The 15,935-nt window shown below is 48.5% G+C and overlaps 1 protein-coding gene across 1 annotated transcript; it reads left to right on the top strand.

Moving 5' to 3' along the window:
* Window positions 1–560: 560 nt before the first annotated feature.
* Window positions 561–15,244, top strand: LOC144935740 (myosin regulatory light chain 12A-like). The gene is made up of 3 exons (XM_078862483.1): window positions 561–932; window positions 2,742–2,903; window positions 14,842–15,244. The coding sequence occupies exons 1-3, from the start codon at window positions 746–748 to the stop codon at window positions 15,015–15,017; spliced, it is 525 nt and encodes a 174-aa protein (XP_078718609.1). The 5' UTR covers window positions 561–745; the 3' UTR covers window positions 15,018–15,244.
* Window positions 15,245–15,935: the final 691 nt, after the last annotated feature.

Below are 15,935 nucleotides of genomic sequence, written 5' to 3'. Positions count from 1 at the left end.
CCAGTGCCTCTTGGAATCACCGGCAAATCGCCAAATGCGGTGCGTGTATAAAACATGAAAAACATTATTCAGACACATTCAGAATCGGAATCAAAATACGTATTCATACTGGAGGAATCCGATGAGCTATGAAGCTCCTTTTCACAGATGTCCAGCAGGGGCGTGTAAGAACGTGACAACAACAAACAATACAAAAAAACCGATAGGAGTGCAAAGTACAAAAAAGGTAAACACATCACCAAAAACACACAAATACAACGAACCCATCCCCATCCTACCATAAGCACCTGTGGAACACCTTTCACAAACATAAACCACGCGCGTTCCGCTATCGCTTTCATCCATGAAAACGAATTCTTGTGCTATCGTCGATTGGGGGGGAGGGGGGGGTCTGTTCCATCTGAAGATACGCGTGCCCTGAGTGGCAACAACAGCCCGGCGTTGCTAATTATAACTCTGCTCTCAATGCGACCACCACCACCACCCAGCCACCCCCACCCCCACATAGCGCAAGGACATTTGTCCGCTTATATCCAGCGGCGCATCTTGAGCCGGGGGGGTTCTAGACAATCAGAGCTCGGTGCAGGATCCTCCTCTTTCCTTCCTTCCTCCCAAGAGAGGCTGCTCGCTGTCAGGAGGCCAGGGGTGAGGGATCCCGGCGAGCGACGCCCGTAGATAACTTTTGCAGACCTCCGAGAGAGTCTCATCTGGTGAATTCTGTGCCGAGATCCAAGGTTCGACGACGATGTCGAGCCGCCGCACCAAGGGGAAGTCCTCGTTCAGGAAGCGGCCTCAGCGCGCCACCTCCAACGTGTTCGCCATGTTCGACAAGTCGCAGATCCAGGAGTTCAAGGAGGCCTTCAACATCATGGACCAGAACCGTGATGGGCTCATCGACAGAGAGGACCTCCAGGACATGCTGGCCTCTCTCGGTAAAGCGGCGCGCGCGCGCACGGCGCTTGAACTTTTAACAAACAAAAATGTTGATTTAACAATTGTACGTCCGCGTTGTGTTGTCGTATGCCACGATGTTATGTTGTAGTCTTCCTGAACAAAATGTCAACGCAACAAATGTCTCTTCGTCAATGGACCTGTGGACGAGGGCTTGCTCGCACCGCGCGGGTAGTGGTTTTTATTAATGTTTGACCATACTTCACCACAGTGGTCAAGGCGGGGTGGTGAAGATGCATAGGGTAGACGTGGAGGCTTAAAGGTAAAGTAAAAAAAACGATTGATGTTGCTGCACTGCCGGCTCTCTGTTGTAAAACATCACTTTGACACAACGGGATGCGATGATGCGCGAGTGAATGGGACGAAGCGGTGACAATGGTTGTTGGCACGCTGCACGACGATCTGGTGACCTGATTTTTGTTCTCGGCCACGGTTAGCATCAGTTGCGAGTAGTCTGCACTCCTTCGTATGTAATGTATGTATGTTGAACTTCTTTCGCGCCGTACGTCGCCGACCGTGCTAATCGGAGGTGCGGGAAATGGAAGAATAACATCAAAACGGCATGAACTCTCTCCTGAAATCCTCTCGTCGTGGCTATCAGAACTCCACGTTGGAATTTATCTCCTGAATATATTGCCATACGCACGAATTGGAAACTGGAGAGGGAAATATGCCCCCATCCACTTCACGAAGCAGTGCTGATCAGCGTGGTGAAGTATGGTCAAAAATACCCCCATGACCGGCACGACGCGGGGAGGCCGTCATCCTGGAGTGACTTGGCAAATGGCTACAAAGAATTTTTGTAATTTAATTTCCAAGGAAATTAATCATTAAAGTTTGTGAAAACCGCGACGTCTTTTTTGTCAGTCTAACGGGTTCTCACGATGGACGGGTATGTGGTTGTGGCCGGATTAAATGCAGAGAGAGGGCACGATTGGGAACGAACGCATCACACCGATGTTCACACATTTTCCCAGTGCTGTGTAGCATGCACATCGTGGAGAACGCACATTGTAGGGTTTAAAGTGGAGACTCTGTGCTAATGCTCTGAACGTCACGCGGCAGCTGCCGTATGCGCTTGATGCAAAGCAGATCCCAAGAGATCACGAGCAGCTGCTGTACCAATGAATAGATAACAGTGACCGAAGTGAGATCATGCAGGTGACCTTATTCAGCTTAACAGCGGCACATTTCTCATTATTTGAAGGACATTGTTTTTTCTTTTATTTGCGTTTGAGGTTAATACTAGGAATCTAGGGCTTTGGAGATATCATATAGTTTTTGAAAGGCTTCTGCTCACCAGTAAAAAATAGTCAACCTGATTACATTTAGTATAACACGTTTCAACAGAATGAATCAACCCACAAGTGCCACTGGTGCCTGAGTAATGCCAACGTAGGCTTGGTATGGTACGAGGTTAGCAAGGCGATTCATGAATACTTAGCTCCACAACCACACGACCGCGGCTCTCAACTCTCAACGTCCCTTCTGCCATTGTCAACACGTGTCCACCCACGTTAAGCAGTTTGAAACTCTTATTTGCGCTTATGTGTGAAGATGACTGGAAGGAATCCGAAAGAGAGGAAGACCGAACAGAGAATGACTTGACAACGACATCAGGGATTGGTGCTAGAAATATGTTGCACTACTTGAGCACATTGCCACAAAGCAGAGAGGAAAGTGTAAACAAATGACGACATATACAGTGAACAACTACGGGCTGCCCGCCCCATGGATCGTGACGATGTTGATGACGACGATGACTCGGGATGCTTCGTTTTGCCCGACAGGAAAGACCCCGACGGAGGAGATGCTGGAAGAGATGATGGGCGAGGCGTCGGGGCCCATCAACTTCACCATGTTCCTCACCATGTTCGGGGAGAAGCTCAATGGCACGGATCCCGAGGATGTCATCCGGAACGCCTTTGCCTGCTTCGATGAGGACGGCACGGGTATGGCGTCAAGAGGCGTGTTGCGTTGGCATGCGTGCAATTTCGATGGCCCTACTCTAGCGACTCTGGAATAACAGAGAAGTCAATGTGTTTTGTTGTCGTTGTATATGTATATTTTTATTAGGTAACAAAAAAATCCCAAAAATAAGCGTATAACGCGCGCGTGTAACGAAACCAGAATAGAACTCCTCCAAACGGCCGTCCTTCTTCCTCCGCACCTCCGATTAGCGCACGGTGCGAAAGAACTACAACTCACGCACGTACATCAGTTAAAGAACATTTGGGTTCATCACCCTACCACAGTGGGGACAGCGATTGGGAGCAGCAGATTAACGGGGAAGGGAACGAAAGGGAAGAGAGGGAGGGAGTGGAATGATGTGGCCAACCAAAATCAAATGACATCAACGCGATGTCCAGATCTACTATTCTTGTTTCCTCCCGAGGAGCAACGATCACTAGGCTCTCGCATGAATGTCTCCGCGTCCGAGATCCTGCCTCTCCCCCCAGCACTCCCGACCCCCCATTGCCCTGACCACTCATGCCGAGTTCAATAGGAACGTGGACCATATTGCCTCGTGCTCCCATTCTTACCCTTTCAGCTGATAGCTCATGTGTTATATAACCCTGCTAAGGCATGGAGAATTCGAGGTGGGGAGGGGGGGTTCTGGATCTTTCCTATTCGCTAGAATCATCTTTCCTGCAACTATGTAAAAGGTTTGAACCGGAGCATGTTGACGTCTCAAATTACCCCCCCCCCCTTCGGTGTCAAGCCCCCACAGAGTTGAGTCAACTGAGATGCTTACCACCGCGCCACAAATCCGGTTAAAATAGTCTGTTATGTCCTGGTAACATTCCGAGATGTCTGGGCACGTCCAGAAGGCGTGTCAGCGTGTGTCTGTACTGTGACTTGCGGGCACCTCGGACAATCAGGGGAGAATTTGGCTCTCCTGTCATTGGACCGGGTAGGTTCCACGCATGAACTTAAACTGAATGATTTTCAAAGTGGAGCAACCTGCGCCTGCGTTGTTTATGTCCATCTCCAGGGTGGTAAATGTCGTCCCAGAAGCCTTTCCCACAACTTTCTAGTTTCGAGGTCTGCCCCGGTTTTCCGCCACCGTCAATCAGGTGATACACCTCCGCCAATTTCGATTTTTTGTTTTTTTTGTCCGTGAGCCAATCTAGAATGTGGGGGTGGGGAGGCGGAGCGCTGTGGTCAAAGTTCTTGTGCGGGGCTTTAGTAATGGCATCTCTAATCTTAAGACGTCTACTCAAGTGTGTCTGCGCAACGTCATAGTGCGCCTGCATTTGGCTGGAACGGTTTTACCTTCCCTTCCTTAGTCAGATGCCCCCCACCCCCCCACCATTTCCCAATTGCCAGTTAATCCCTGTGCCCTCTATTTTTAGAGATGAGTTGCCCCACAGAGGGGACTGTCGATGCAAACGGGTGGGGGAGGAAATAGTTTTGCCTATCCCTGCATATCCCCAGGATGCTGGAGACCGTCCATATCGGCCTCAGGACCCACGGCCTATCTCTCACAGGGAGGCAAAGGCAATCCCAGCACGTGACCAGGGGCCACGCAGAGCCGCCCTCCTCCCCATCTCTTGCCAGCCCCTTACCTTCGCGGGTTAACCCCGTGGCTTACGTTCTGCAGTGCGATTGTTGCTTTGTGATATTTCAAGAAACTGGTGAGGGCCATGCCCCCCCCCTCACTCCTGAATAAGGAAAGGGAATGGTAATAAATTCGTGCTATTTTGTGGTTCCATGTAAACGCGGTAATGCGCGAGTGGAGCGTTTAGAAGAAAGCCTGTGGGATCAGAAGTTTCTGAATCAGAATCAGAAGTTTATTATCCAATAAATTACCCATTGAGCTATACAGCTTTTTTTCAAGGGTGACTCGGCCGGCAGACAGATGTGGGTGGGGACCATTCATACTTAGGTGGTATAGGAGCTTTGGCAAGACCATCATCTTCATTCAATGTGCCCTATTATGAAAAGAAAGGGGAATGTCTGACCATACTTGCAGTGAGGTGGAAAGGGTGGAGGGGACATGAAGGGTGGAGGGGACATTTGTTTCTGGAAGCGGCGACGTAAGAGATGGAAGAATAATGACCCCCAGGTGTTTGGTTCCACCGTGTTTGGTATACAGGATGTCGAGGGCTCGATCCCGACCCTGTATTGTCTATCTCTCCCAGTGGTCGCGTGGAGTTTTATACGGGTCCTCCGGTTTTTCCCTCCACGTTTGGAATCAACGCCACGCGTTTAAGAGTATTTGGCTGCTATAAATGTCCACATGATGAACCACTTTGTTGCGCTATCATTTGTGATAGCCATGTCGCTTCTCAAAAAGATCTAAATAGCTCAGTACGGCCTTACCTAGTAAAATTAATAAATATTGTTTAGTAAAAATGTCATTTATGTTGGACACCATCTAAGGGTGAAATCTTTTCTGGTGGCTTTGGGGAGACGGGGGATGAGGGCATCAACTCTGATTTACCTTCGTTTAGTTTATACCCCGACGCCTCCCCGTATTACTTAACCAGAGATAACAACACAGCGATGAAAGATACCGGCCCCGTAAGGGTAATGACGACTTCATCCGCGTATACATCGATTTTATTATCTTATATCCCTTTACGTAGCTTTGCTAAGCTAAGCTATTTAGCAACATTTTTTACCTTTTATTTTACCAGGTAAGGTCCTCTAAGCTATATAGCTGTTTTTCAGAAGTGACCTAGCCATGAATGATAGTTCAACGAAGTGGCTTGTCGTCACGTGGAGATTGATCGCAGCAGCCAAATACTCGAAGCGCGTGTTTTTAAATGTGGAGGGAAAACCGAAGAACATGCAAATTACAAACATACAGCAGCAGGCGTCAGGGTCGGGATCGAGCCCACGACCTCCTGTATACCATGCGAGGTAGTTAACATCTCGCCATTGGAGCGCCTTACCCCCAATATCCACTGTTTTTTCCTAATACTTTTCGAAATCGGCTCAATAGTCAGGGTGAATAGTAATGGCAAAAGAGGGCAACCTTGCCTGGTACCTCTGCCCAAGGGAGAACTGGGGTAGATTACACCATTCGTGACCACTGAGGGCGTTGGTCTAACGTATAGTAGGTTACATTGTCAATGAAAGTATGGGGTAGGTCAAACTTCAGAGAAGTCAATGTTCATGTTCATAGGCGAACTGCTTGAGGCTAGAGCAACATCTGTCACTGTGGTAGTCAGAGAACTGGACTTAAATAAGTAATATAAAAAAAACTTTTAAAAAAAAAACGCTTTAATTAAATGTATAGTACTAGCAATGACAGCACTCCACGACTCCAGGAAGTGGCCCCGAAGCTTGCCATAACGCAAGGGACTGTGGTCAATTACAGCCAACGTCAGTTTACCGTGGACAATTAGAGCCAAGCCTAAACATAACATGTTTTTTTAAATATATGTTTTTATTTTTTTATGATAGAATATAGTATTGTCATCAGCATGACATAAGTATACCAAGTCGATACTACATTGGGAAGTGGGTAAAAATTGAGTCAGAAGATTTGAGGCTACAACAACAACAGAGTGAGTTAATAAAAAGCGTGTAAAATAAAACAAGCAATGAGACAAATTGCCTTTCCATATGAAGGAATTTTCAGATGCGATTAAAAATACATTTGGATGTTGACAAATATGTGGTGGGAAAGCGTTGTAGATGCCACTCAGGGGAAGAGGAGTGAGCCAGATGTGCGGGATGGAGGAGGGCAGGTCACCGAGACAGCGATTGGAGTGGCACCCAGACGCTGGCGGGCAAGGAGGAGACCTCGAACCAAATAGTGGCAGCGGCGAGCAGAGCCGTAGCGAGACCGAGGCCACCATCACCTCCCTGCCTCCGCTTCGCCACCCCTCTCCACGCCCTGGCCCCACCTCGCTACCAAGGCTTGTTGCCTTTCCACAACTGGAGGGGCAGCTGCCCCGCTCTCCCCTTGCCCCTTGCTACAGCGCCGGTGATGAGACTTGAGGGTGTCCGGTGCCAACTCTATAACAACAGCTGCGTAAAGTCACGTAGAAGGGAGATAATAAAATAATAAAAATAAGACATAGTAAAATAATTCAATTCTCACGACGTTTCGGCCACAACGCAAGCAGCCGTCCTCAGGTGAAGAACAGGTCTGTCGGAAAGACAGCGTCTGAATGAACACCACCAATCTTGGCAGCGTATATTTAAGCTGGGTTAGGGGAGGAAGAGCGCCTTGACAAATGAATTTGCATATCAACAGAGAAATTTAGCATATTTAGCATATTTTTGGATACCTGAGGACGGCTGTTTGCGTTGTGGCCGAAACGTCGTGAGAATTATATCATTTTATTATGTTTTATTTTTATTATTTTATTATCTCCCTTCTACGTGACTTTACCAAAAGAACCAAGAAGATGAATCCCTGCAGTCACGAAAGCTTTAAATCTAAATTTAACAGCTGCGTAGTTTGGCAGAAGGATGCAGTGTGGCGGTGAGATTTCTACAACAGCTTTGGGGCGACGATTACTTCTGGGAGGACCTTGATTTTCCCTCAGATGAAATGACATTGTGAAATCTGTGCCACGTGATTTCGCTGGCTTGCACACCTTTGTTATAACATTCGCCGGGCTTGCAGACAGGCAGCAGCCTGCTTGAGTTGCTGGGTAACCGTGCTGGGATAGACTGCTCGCCCGCTCGAACCCCCGCTTGCCAGCTCAGTATCGGTGTAATCGGGGTAAATGTGTGGCATAGCTGATGTGGTTGCGAGATGTTAACTACTTCGCCTCGTATGCAGGAGGTCGTGGGTTCGATCCCGACCCTGGCCCCTGTATGGATGTTCTCCCCGTGGTGGAGTGGGTTTTTCTTCGGGTCATCCGGTTTTCCCCTCCACATTTTGAATCAACGTGCGTGTTGAGTATTTGGCTGTAAAAATGTTTTTGCACTTGATGAGCCACTTTGTTGAGCTATCATTTGTGGCCAGGTCGCTTCTGAAATAGAGCCATACAACTAAGCGGGCATTACCTGGTAAAATTAAAAAAAGTAGTTTACTTTAAATTCAGGGTATGCCCGACATCACGCACCTCTGGTTAGAACGGTTGGCTACGTACGGTGGGAAAGAAGTTGAACACACCTTGTGGTATTGCCAGACAGGTGGAATTCAAAGGGATACACGTGCTCTGTACACAATAATAGTCCAATGTGGTAATCAGTAATGGAGCCGTATTTTTTTATTATTATAAGGGCCACGTGAGTTGGAGGGAAAGTTTGTTGTGGCGACATCAATACGCCACCATAAGTAATCCATCAATAGACGTACAGAGCGAGTGGTGTCACTGTGATAGAATACCTGGTGTGCTGCTGTAGGCTCGCCTTGTCCCAGTGTCTCAGTCACTGGACAAATCTTCGCCAGTGTCACAGTTGATACGACGGACGGGCAATCATCGTCACCGTAATGGTTTTAGTGTTGAAATAAATTCGACTGTAAGGTTAACATGGAAATGTAGCAGGTTATTTATGACATCTTTTAAATATACATATTTTAATTTATGTAAAACATTAAAAAGACGATAGTCCAAAATACACGTGCAAATATTTACTATCCCAATACTAAATTTTGATTTAAAGCTTTCGTGACTGCAGGGATTCATATTCTTGGTTCTTTCGGTAAAGTCACGTAGAAGGTAAATAATAAAATAATATAAATATATAGTTTTATATTTATACTAGCATAAGTACCCGGCGTTGCCCGGGTGAAAAATATATTTCTTAATAACCTTACATATATACACACCCTCACCACTCAGCACTCACCCTCACCATTCACCTGCACCACTCTCCCTCACCACTCTCCCTCACCACTCATCCTCACCAATGACACCCTCACCAATCACCACTCACCACTTACCCTCAACACTCACCCTCAGCACTCACCACTCACCCTCACCATTCACCCTCACCACTCTCCCTCACCACTCATCCTCACCAATCACACCCTCACCACTCTCCCTCACCACTCTCCCTCACCACTCATCCTCACCAATCACACCCTCACTAATCACCACTCACCACTCACCCTCAACACTCACCCTCACCACTCTCCCTCAGCACTCTCCCTCACCATTCACCCTCACCACTCTCCCTCAGCACTCTCCCTCACCACTCATCCTCACCAATCACACCCTCACCAATCAGCACTCACCACTCACCCTCAACACTCACCCTCACCACTCACCCTCACCATTGACCCTCACCACTCTCCTTCACCACTCTCCCTCACTACTCATCCTCACCAATGACACGCTCACCAATCACCACTCACCACTCACCCTCAACACTCACCCTCACCACTCACCACTCACCCTCACCATTCACCCTCACCACTCTCCCTCACCACTCTCCCTCACCACTCATCTTCACCAATCACACCCTCACCAATCACCACTCACCACTCACCCTCAACACTCACCCTCACCACTCACCCTCACCACTCACCCTCACCACTCAACCTCCCCTCACCACTCACTAATCACCACTCACAATCGCCACTCACAACCGCCCTCACCATTATATTTTTGTCCCAGTCAAGGCCGGATATTTCCCATTCGTAGCAGTTTATATCAACTCTATAAGCAACTTATATTAAACAGGAAGCGCGATCCTAAAGTAATTTACAACCTTCGATTAGTCCTTTGTGCGATTCAAAGAATCGATTCCTGGCATGTTGGGGGTTTACATTTTGAATGATAGAGTTTCATTTTCATTGTTATTTTATTTTTTTATTTTTCAGGAGTTTTTAATTACATTTTTGCCCCGGTCAACGCCGGATATTTCCCGTTCGTAGCAGTTTATATCGACTTTAAACAACTTATAGTAAACGGGAATCGTCCGAATCTAAAGGAATCTACAACCTTCGATTCCTTTGCGCGATTCAGAGAATCAATTCTTGGCGCGTCGGGTTTAAAAGTAATTACACAGTTGTTTTTTCATTGGTATGTAATGTTTGAAAGTTTTCATAAGATTTTAAATGTATTTTCCCCCCGTGCAACGCTGGGTATATCGAGTTTATACGACAAATGCGTGCGCATATTTTTAACAGGAATTAAAAATGGCGTCCACCCGGCAGCGAATGCGTCGCTACCCGTTGCCAGGGGCAACCGCCGTCCAATGAAACTGCGTATGGTCCGGCAACACACAGACACACAACAACAACAACCGCCATTCGCCACTAAGTGGCGGTGACGTCACCACGACGCTTGTGCCAGGCCATGTGCACCCTGAGGCCACGTGAAGTGTCGAACGCCCGCTGGCAGGAGGTCACGGGGCAGACCCAGGTGCCACGGGTCGACTGACCGAGATGACCGAGATGACTGGCTGATGCACCACCTGTGCCCCCTACTGTGCCAACTTGCTGTGCTTTAGCCACCCGGCGCTCCGCTCGTTGTTGTGAGCGTCGCTCCTCCGCCCTCCGTTGTTGTTGGAGGGCGACTGCCTCCAACTGCCCAGTAGCGTCCTTCACGAGCCTCCTCCACTGAGGCCGATCTTGACACCGCTGGTACCAGTCATCGGCAAGTCCACTCAGCTCCACGTCCTCCTGTACCACATCACTCCATCTCTTCTCTAGCCCGTGCCGCGCCCGTTTAGCCCCCTCGATCCGGCCGAACAAAAGCTGTTTAGGCATGCGGTGGCTGGGCATGCGGGCTACATGACCCAGCCAACGCAGCCTTGCCTGCCGGAGGAGCTCACTGATGGGACTTTGCCCAGATCTTTCAAAGACTTGTGAGCTCCTCACACAATCCAGCCTGGTTAAACCCAGGATGGATCGTAGGCAGGCCAGCCTAAATGTTTCCAACCGGCGAAGATGCTCCACTAGGGGGGTCCACGTTTCGCAAGCGTAGAGAAGGGAGGGAATGACCGTGGCCGAGAAGACCTGAAGCTTCGTGTGGAGCGACAGACCAGGTAGCTTCCACACAGCGTTACGCAACCGATGAAAAGATATTGCCGCTCGACTGATTCGGAGTGAGACCTCTGCTGATAAACTGGAGCCGGTCATAAGCACACTGCCCAGTTATGGGAAACTCTCCACTCTCTCCACAACTGCCCCATCACCGATTGAGAGTTGTGGGGGTGGAGTGCCCGATGGTACAAAATACCCAGGCAGGTGCTTAGTTTTGGTGGGGCTGATGGTAAGGCCCCACCTCTTAGTGGCACGCTCCAGTCTCAGCAGCAGCGTCTCCAACTCCTCTTCTGAATGAGCAGCTATTACCAAATCATCGGCATACATAACGTGGTTGACCAATAGGGAGCCATCCCTTGATCGCACCCGGGCGTCGATCAGCCTCCCATTATATCTGTACCAAATGGTAATTCCCCCGGTACAGCTATTGAAGGCTTCACGAACTACGCAGTCGAAATAGATGTTAAATAATGTGGGAGCCAGAGGACATCCCTGTCGCACCCCAAGGTGTACAGGGAAAGGCTCCGACTCCCGGCCACGTAGTTTTATCCGGGCCCGCTCACCATCATGAAGGTCCTTAATGATCGTGAGCAGAGGGTCAGGGACTCCGAAAGCACGAAGAACAACCCAGAGCCCAGTCCTACTGATGACAGACAGATTTGCGATTTTATATATATATATATTATTTTATTATTCCCTTTCTACGTGACTTACCGAAAGAACCAAGAATATCCAAATACTGTACTCAATTTTATTCGCTCCATTAGATGCAGTCAGGGGATCATGTAAAAACAGGTCCCGATGATGATGCCGATGACGTTGATTGTGCAACTGTCAATCTCGATTTGAAGCTTTCGTGACTGCAGGAATCCATACTCGTTTTTTTTCTCGGTAAAGTCACGTAGGTAGAAAATAAAATAAATCACGACGTTTCGATTGCAACAAAAGCAATCATCATCAGCGTGCATCTGTCAGTTGCCATTTGGATTAATGACCCAATTATAACACCGCCTCTAGCGGCACGAACGCACACAAACCTTGGCGGTAATTGTTGATTCACGCCCATATTGCGTACAATGATATGTATATACAATATATAAATAACCCAGGGAAACGAGATACCAATCCCTTTAATGACGATGATCAAGTTATATTGTGAAAATATAAATGAAGTCAGCTGAAGTTCATTCCAAAGTCCTGCCTCAGATTCTGCCTCACGATGTTGCTGTTAAACGCTAACTTGCACACACTGCCACGAAATAGTTGTTTTAGTAAACTTGCATTTGTTTAATTTCGGTTAATTATCTCCGTATTAAATGTCACAGTGCTTCGCTGCTTAAACATGAGTGGCCGTGACGTTGCAGTGAAAACTCACCGTTCCCATGGCAGGAGCCAGACCCTCTGTTGGTTCTAATCTCATTGAGTCTGGATGTCCGAGCCAGAGGAATGTGGAATTGTCACCACTGGTTTATTCTTGCTAATCCATACTCCTGTGTAGATGTTTTATACGCAACTCTAACACCGACTGTGACATATATAGCTACGGAGTGTGCTAAACTTGCTCCAGTCCTTCCTGATTATGATCTCATCCAGTGGAGTCTGTTGACCGAGATGATTTACAATTGCTTTGACTTTCACAAATCCCTCGATCACGATTATTTTACGATGGTAGTTTACTGAAGCACAAACACACGCATATCCCATGGAGCACCTTAGTGTGCGTGTGCATATTTTACAAAAGTGTTTTTAACCTATGGGCTCAAGTGGTGTGATGAATGGTTGCATGGTTAGGACAGTTGATGCTACGAACACAGTTTTTCCCGAGTTAAATTCCCAGCCAAGGCTAACATCAGTGTTGAGTGATATCGGAACTGATTCTGTCCCCCACCGACATGGGAAGGTCAAACAACACATGACATGAGAAGGTCAAACAACACATGACATGGGAAGGTCATGTGGTCAAACAACCACATGACTGGGACGACATGGGAATGCCTTCATCCAGCAGTGGATTTACGAAACCCTGAAATCTCCGTATGAATTTGCGTCTTATAAATGTCAATTAGTATTATTTCAAAGAACCTACATACCCCGTGCATATTTTTTTTGTATACTTGGGTTTCTCTAAAGGCTGACCTACCCACCCAGTTTCCGCACTCGGAACTTTTCACAGAAAAGGCAAACGTCGTCTGGATAGCCGCAGGCCTCGCGCGTGGCGGCCGTCACTCTCCTCCGTCACGGGGACGCGGACGACCGGGTGTGTGGTCGGTGGGGGTGGCGATCTTGGCCTGGCCCGAACGAGTGCCACGGTGGCGAAATGTTAACTACCTCGCATGGTGTACAGGAGGTCGTGGGTTCGATCCCAACCCATGACGCCTGCTGTATATTTGGAGTTTGCGTGTCCCTCTCTCTCTCTCCCCGTGTTCGCGTGGATTTTTCTCCGGGTCCTCCGGGTTTTCCTTCCACATTTAGAATCGACTTGCGTTTAGAGTATTCGGCTGCTATACATTTCCACGTGCATAGCCACTTCGTTTAGCTATCATTTGTGGGAAGGTCGCTTCTGAAAAAGAGCTGTATGGCTTTAGTGGGCCTTACCTGGTTAAAATAAAAAAAATAGTTTTTAGTTGAAAAAGGTGCCCGAACGGGGCTCCGTGACTCACCGCGTCGCCCCGCCGCCCGAACGCACGCCTCCCTACCTCATCCTGCGGCGACATCACAGTCGTCTGTTTATCTGGGTACATTCCAATCCTCGACATTCACACGCGCGCAGGAACACCTTCGCGTTCTCTTTTTTCTCTCTCTCCCAGTGACAGCTGAGTTACTCAACGTGGGTTGGGTCACGTTACTCGAGATGACGCCAACGTGCGCGCACGACAAAGACGGCTGCAGCCGAGCCCAAAATATCGTCATGTTGCATTACTAATTATACACGGGCTTGATGCACACTACAACTGATAACCACGGTCCACCAACGTACGTCGACAAAGGAAGGGATGAAAGCACATTTGTCTCTCTTCCCGTGATCGCGTGAGGAAGGACAACGAACTTGACACAAAACGCAGTTCTAAAGAAATGAGTTTGTCAAGCAAGATTTAAAAGTGCATAGCTCTAGTGGCTTCCTTACATCGGAATGAAGAGCGTTCCAGACGGCCACAGAAGCGCATCTGAAAGCGCGCGATGCGGTGACCGTCTTTGTTCGATGGCCAGCCAAAAGCCATTGCGAGGATGACCGGAGTGCGCGTGATGATGGTTTATTCTCCTTGGCGAGATCAGCAACGTGTTGTGCTTCATTTGTGGCAAGCAATTTGAGTGGAATGAGTGCGATCTATTCGTCCGACAATTTGGAGGCCAATGCAGCTTCGCGAGCGCCGAACGGACATGGTACGCATACAGCCCGCTTGTCGATCCACTGCTAGATGACAGCCATCCCACGCTGCGCGGGTTCTGATCACCTGAGTAGGGGGTGGGCATGAACCGCTCAGCTACCACCCATTAAATATATTGTACGTCAACAACTATTACATTTTAATTTACGGTGGAACAAAATCAAATAATACTTTCCTACACAGCCTCGTTGACCAGTGTCTGAGAGTAAATCATTATCGACAATAGATTCGTGAGGAGGAAAAACAAATGCATTTAGTGACAAACGACTCAGTTTTACCATTTCACCTTAACCTCCCGATAGGCATCGATTCTCACCGAGCGATGCACCTGTGCATTGCAAAATGCGAGGACTGCAGTCAGAGCCCTCCGGAGAGTATGGCGAATCGGGGCGACCGCCCCGGGCCCCTCGAGAGAGAGAGGGGGGGGGTCCCGTGCTTCGACATCACGGTGTCAGATGTAATCCTTTCTGTCGGGGGGCCCACACGGTGCAATTCTTCCCGGGCCCCGCACCCCCAACACCCCCAACCCATGGACAGCCCTGCCTGCAGTGTGTGGACTGTGTCCGCTGTGTCCGCTCGGTCTCACGGGGTGTGCAGGGCGCATCAACGAGGACCACTTCCGCGAGCTTATGACCACCATGGGGGACCGCTTCTCGGACGCGCAGGTCGACCAGCTGCTGGCCGCTGCTCCCATTGACCAGCGCGGGGAGCTCAACTATCTGGAGTTTACGCACATCCTCAAACACGGAGACCGCGAAAAGGACGATCAGTAGTCGAGGATGATGGCTCGCGCTTGACGGCAGCGGCCCAGAAGGCTGCGGGACACAGGGCGTGTACTCGTGGGCTGTTATTTTTCTCGAATTGCGAGCCGAGACGCTGCTGCCAACTTATCTGCATGCCGACTCCCTTTCCCTTTGCAAAAGTGTCATTCGATGATTAAATGATTTCTAAAGTGTCTGTTTGGTGTTGTTGAAGGATGCGCTACATTAAACGTGAAATTCGTAAATGTGTCCTAGAACCATTTGTGAACATCTTGGAATGTCTCGATTACAAATATTATTCTGGCAATGAGCGGGGACCAGATCAGATGGAGCAAAACCACAGTGTGGGTGGAGTAGTGATTGAGTGGGTGGAGGGTGATTGTGTAAACATTGGCAGGGGAGGGAATGGGCTGCCAGCTCACCCGTGTTCTGGGTTGAGCCTGACAAAAAATGTTGTTGGTGACTTTACCTAAATTGGCAGTGATTGTCTCAAGTGTAGTCCTGCAGTTACTTTGGGTTGACGTGTAAAGTACTTTAAACTGCACATGCACACATTGAGAAATTGTGTACATACTCTATGGCTACGTACGGTGTGAAATAAGTTCAACATATATACATAGATACATATACAAAATGCATATGTACATGCAATGGTATTTACTTTCATATACCATTGTATCAAGCGCGATTAGCGAGCACCTATTAATGTCAATAAGAATGCGGTCGAGCCTGCACCCACCTATCTTTCGCTGTTGGTCGCGTTGAGACGCTGCTGCACAAGGGTTCCAATGCCACCGTGTACGGGCATCGGAGCCTGGGTCACCACGATTGTGACGCAATGTGATGTAAGACAAGGCCGTAATGATAATATATATTGGGGGGGGGGACACATATTGGGGGGGGGGGGACAAATCCCCCCCCTCAATATTC

Source organism: Lampetra fluviatilis, chromosome 14 (genome assembly GCF_964198595.1).
Source record: "Lampetra fluviatilis chromosome 14, kcLamFluv1.1, whole genome shotgun sequence".
In the NCBI taxonomy this organism is placed as follows: domain Eukaryota; kingdom Metazoa; phylum Chordata; class Hyperoartia; order Petromyzontiformes; family Petromyzontidae; genus Lampetra; species Lampetra fluviatilis.
The sequence above is the reverse complement of the archived record's forward strand: the minus strand, read 5'-3'. Positions and strand labels throughout refer to the sequence as shown.